The sequence below is a fragment of the Gracilinanus agilis genome, chromosome 6, assembly GCF_016433145.1.
Source record: "Gracilinanus agilis isolate LMUSP501 chromosome 6, AgileGrace, whole genome shotgun sequence".
Taxonomy (NCBI): domain Eukaryota; kingdom Metazoa; phylum Chordata; class Mammalia; order Didelphimorphia; family Didelphidae; genus Gracilinanus; species Gracilinanus agilis.
In genome coordinates this window covers 281,531,780-281,537,324 of record NC_058135.1, presented here as the reverse complement: position 1 = coordinate 281,537,324, position 5,545 = coordinate 281,531,780, and the positions used below count along the sequence as shown (strand labels likewise).

At 34.7% G+C, this 5,545-nt stretch overlaps 1 protein-coding gene across 1 annotated transcript; it reads left to right on the top strand.

Annotated features, from left to right (window-relative positions):
• The first annotated feature begins 4,179 nt into the window (after window positions 1–4,179).
• On the top strand, window positions 4,180–5,145 carry LOC123252732 (olfactory receptor 14I1-like). Its single transcript, XM_044681984.1, has one exon. The coding sequence runs from the start codon at window positions 4,180–4,182 to the stop codon at window positions 5,143–5,145; it is 966 nt and encodes a 321-aa protein (XP_044537919.1).
• The last annotated feature ends 400 nt before the right edge of the window (window positions 5,146–5,545 follow it).

Below are 5,545 nucleotides of genomic sequence, written 5' to 3'. Positions count from 1 at the left end.
CATAAGTATATGTGTGAGTATTTACATGTGTGTATTTGCATGTCTGTTCATGATGAATATATGCAGATCCATGTATAGGGAAGGAGGTGTGATTATATTAGATCAGTGAATTTGGGGACATTGAATTTTGCCACTCATGTTAAAATGATGGATTTGTAAGTCTGAATGTTGTAGTTTTGGGATGGTGGAGGAATGAGTTCTCAGGTAGATTTGGAAATTCAAGGACAAGAGGAAAATTTGGAAAGAGGCTGAGGTCTAGAAGAATAGTCATGGTTAAGGGGATGGATGATATTGGCTTACCAACTTTCTATTATCTCTCTCTATGTGTATGTATGCATATGCATATACACACAGATATATTTATAAACACTATTTTTATACTACATGTAAATATATGCTCACTATATTATAGACAAACATATACACATATATACTTATATTAATAAATCCATATTCCTATCTGAAGTATCTATCATGTATTAGGTATCTTTTTATAAGTGTCTATCAATATATTTATCTGTCTCTGCCTCTACTTCTATTTCTATCTTTTTCTATATCTCTGTTTTTAAATCTAGCTATACAACTATATTTCTCTCTCCATCTCCATCTCTATTTCTTTTGTACTGCTTTTTATTTGGCCTTCTAACCAAAGAAAATTCTATTGTGGTGGAAATTTTTATCCCACTGCTCTGATTTAGACAATCTAGGTAAACAAAGTCAAAAAGCCAAATTTCTTCAAGCCAAGGTAGAATTTAAAGTTTATTGGAAGTGGGCCAAGTCTTCCAGATAAAACCAGAATTTTGCAAATGTTACATAATTGACCCCAGGGAGAAATGCCCAGCAGGAGAGACCTTGTTTATTTACAGAGTGAATATTTCCAAACAACGTTGATGACTTATATCATAAGACACAGCATCCTATAGATATTTTTAGAAACTGTTATGGAAGTACACAGCTGATTGGTTAATTCATTTAAGAAAACCACAAGACAATACCTTTATTAAGAAATACTGTTGACCATTATCTCAAGGTTCATCTGATTGAGTTGGGAAAGATGATTATTTCCAACTAGGAAAGGGTGTGCATAATTGTACTGTATCAAGACATGATGCAGCATTTTGGGACCTGAAACTCATATGATCAGCATCTCATGATAGAAGGGAAATATGACTTAGGGAGGGGTTGGAAATCCACTTAGAAGCAGTTTTATGCTTTAGTTAAAGACCTTTTAAAAACCACAAATTCTACTAATTGTAATTAAGATTATAATAGAATTATTCTAATCATTTTAGAATCACAACACTGATTATCTTAAACCTATCACTATAACTAAAATCCAATCAAGCATAAGGGGTCAGGGGTCTTTCTTCACAACACTATCAACAGATTGCAGGGGGAAATTGATTTAAAGGATTATTATATTAATCATATTATATTATATACAATATATAAAACACATTATATTAAAGGAAATAGCCAATATAGTGGATAAAAGTCTTACCCTTGATAATGGAAAACTAAGTCCAAATCCTTCCTCTGAATCAAACTATATGTCAGGATGATTCACTTAAACACTCAATGCTGTGGAAAAAACTTAGGTCATTAGCTCTAGAGAAGATGTCCATCAGTATTGGAAGACATAGTTTGCTTTTCCATAAAGCTCCCTGTAAACGTAAAGTTACAGCAGGAGTCCTTCTTCCTTTTCCATTTTAAATAGATTTCTAGTAGTTCATATAAATAGTGGATGATCTGGAGAAATGGACTCCTTTCACACAGTAAGAAATAATGTGCAGAGATTATTGGAATTGTAAGTGCTGGCTCTGGTAGGGGAAGTCCAGATAATATCCATTAAAACCGTAATTTAATTGATACTACCTCCAATGTCCAAGTATTAGGGATAAAGAGGTGAAACTAAGGGTTAAATAATTATGGAGGGATATAATTAACTATTAAATTAATATCCTGATAAATCTTAGTTCTGTCATTTGATTATTATCTGAGATGGAAGTCAGAGATAAGCCTCAAGTTAGATGTTGACTAAGGAAGGGAAAATTCTCTCCTAAGAAAAAGGGAGAAACCTTATTCACCTTATGTAAAGAGTAAATTTTCACTGAGGGAGGACAAAAATGAAATTTCTTATTCTTGCATGATATCCTTAGACTGAAGGTTTAAAAAGCTGCTGCTAGCCATTCAAATTTTGCGGAACAAATTGGAAATCTCTTCCCTTTATATTAAACAAAATCTCCAATATGGGCAGCATTAGCAAAAATGATGCATCACATCTTAGCAGTGAAATGTTGATCTATTGCTGACTCATTAACTCAGAATCAGAGCTCTTAAAATGCCTGTTCAGTACAAAGCTGTTGGACTGCAGAGAAGAGGTTAGCAATGGAAACAAACAAATGTTTAAGTCATATCTTGTCAGAGATTATTTTAACCACTTTTTAGTTCTTTTAACTTTAACCAAATATATACATTGTCTATACTGATCATTTGCATAGATGACAGAAAATTGATTAATTCATTTCATAGATTATAGAGAACCATCTCTATATTAATAGGGATTTGAATGGCTCTAATGGTGTTGGGTGATAAGAATGAAATGGAAATTGAGAACTACCAACCTAACACATTAGCTCATGACTGCTCCAATGGACCTTTAGCTTGTAATTTATTTCATACATATTTCCAAGAACAGTTTTTTTTACAAAGTACATTAGAATTCAAAAGCTGTATAGAAACATCCAAGGTTATATGAATTACATAACATACAATTTTTTTCATGTAGATTATGCCCAGATGAAACCATGCTCAAGGTTAAAGAATGAATCTTACTTTATATAAGTTTTATTTTATTAAAGCTTCCATCCTTCAAAAGATAGGTTAAAGAATGAGCCTTTAAGATTGTGGGGTACAGCTCAATGTGGGAAGGTACTAAAGTGAGAATGGAATTTGCTTGGAGCTGCCATGCAGTGTCCTTGGGACATCTGGAGCAGAGAGAAAAGATAAAAGTAGCTTCTGCTAATTTCTAATATTTTCTGCTATTCTCAGCTGAGAGAAAGGGCTGTTAACTCACCAAATGCTGGTATACTATAGGGTTCTTAAAGTTTTTCTATAGGACTTGAAGTTATCCTAAAAAACTAGATTATAATGCTTTTAATAATAAAAAAGTGTTGATCAAATGAGAATCATGGAGAGGAGTCAGATATTTTGGATAAGCCATCCATCCTATGGACCAATTTTCATGTCATAAGAATCAGCACAGGGCTTTACCAAAACTGTGTTGATTTTGATGGAACCCTGTTAATCAACCCTGTTTCTCCAAGTGGCTCCAGGCAATAGACATGTACAGTTCTCATTTTTTTTTCCTGTAACAGAGAAGTTGTGGATTTCCAATAAAGAGATTTGGTTTCAAGTTCCAATTTTATTATGAATGAGTTTTAATACTTTGTACAAAGCACCAAACTAGTTTGGAACTTACACAACTGTTTGAAAAATATTAACAATAAAATTGCTGAATTTTATACAATACTTAATCATCTTTTAATAATTTTCTTCCTTAAGCCCTATAAATTTTTCATAATGAGCATCATTTTCCTCTGTCTTTCAGTTTCTGTCTCTGTTTCTCTCTTTCTCTGTCTCTGTCTCTCTATGTCTTTATGTCTCTCTGTGTCTTCCTCTCTGTCTCTCTGTCTGTCCCTCCTTTCTTCCCTTTATCCCGCCCTCCCTCCCCAACACAAATATACATAGATCTGGGTATTTACACACAAAAATATATATACACACTCACAAAATTCCTGCTTTCCATTGTGGTGATATAAGTCCTTCTTTTTATCATCTTCGTAGTGGCATTATTCACCTTCCTAAAGTTCACCAAGAATAATCTTTGCCACTGTTTGTAGCTTTGTACACTATGAAAACTAGGATCATTCTGTAAAGCTAAAGATTGAAAACTGTGTACCAGAACTATTAAATGCATCTAAACTTCATTATTCCTCCTCTAACCTCTGCTTATTTTAATATGTCTGACTTTTCTTCTGTTCAGGTTTAATGGGATGGGTTTTTTTGGATGGATGTTCTTTTGAATAACTATTTTTATTCTCTCTTCTATTTCAACATTGCATTTCTGTTATTCATAGTGATATTTGATTCTAGTTAAATTGCAGCACACAATCAAGCATGGGCAACTTCTCAGTCATCACTGAATTCCTCCTCATGGAGTTTTCCAGAATATGGGAGCTACAGGTCTTACATGCTGTGTTGTTCCTGCTGATATACCTGGCTACCCTGATGGGGAATCTTCTCACCATTGCTGCAATTCTTACTGACCCACACCTTCACTCTCCTATGTACTTTTTTCTGAGCAACTTATCCTTGTTGGATATCTGCAACATCTCAGTCACACTTCCTAAATTCATCATAAATTCTTTGATTGGCAGTCAAACCATCAGCCTCCTTGGCTGTACTGCTCAGGTCTTCTTCTTTCTCTTCTTTTCAGCAACGGAGTTTGCTTTGTTAGTGGCCATGTCCTATGACCGCTTTGTGGCCATTTGCCACCCTCTACACTATGGCATCATCATGATGCCATCCCGTTGTCTTTGGGCAGCAGTTGGCTCATGGTTCAGTGGGCTTATTTATTCTGCTGTACACACTGGGAATATGTTTCGCCTGCCCTTCTCAGGATCCAATGTGATCCACCAATTTTTCTGTGATATCCCTCATGTCTTGAAAGTTTCAGCCTCTAGTGTATATCAGACAGAGTTTGTATTAATTATAGCAAGTTCATGTTTTTTGTTATCTTGCTTTGCTGTTTTAATTGCATCGTATGTTCGCATCTTTTCCAACGTGCTCAAGATTCCTTCTGTGGAAGGTCGATACAAGGCCATTTCAACCTGCTCCCCTCAGTTGATGATCCTCATCTTATTTCTCATTTCTGTAATGACTGCAGTCCTCAGGGATACATCAGACACATCACCTATTCAAAACCTTTTTGTTGCAATGGTCTATGCAATACTGCCCCCATTGATAAACCCTGTCATCTACAGCCTGAGGAACAAGAAGGTCATAGTTGCCATGGGCAAGATGCTCAGGAAAATTTTTTCCCTAAGCAGGAAATATCCTTCTTTAAAAGCATCAAAAAGCTAAAGAACATGCTTTTGGATGGTTATATGGGCAAGATGATACAGGAATTAGCCTCTAAAGATGATTAATAATACCAAAACAATACCACCTCCAGAAAATAGTCCCTTAAACCATATGTTATATGGAAATGAATGAAACAATAATTTATTTTGACTCGACAGAGACTTGTCCCACAATTGGTAATATTTACAGTGAATTATTATGACTTGAGCCCATTTTCTTTGCCTGACAGTGCCATCAAAAGAATGGATGGAATTCCCTGAACAATAGCAAAAATATTTAACAAAGGTGCCACCAGGATGGTTTTGTTGTTTCTCTCTCCATCATATATTTTTCCTTCTCCCTTTCATATTTTTATTTCCACTAATTCTACTAATAATCACATTCTCCCCTATTTTTAAGT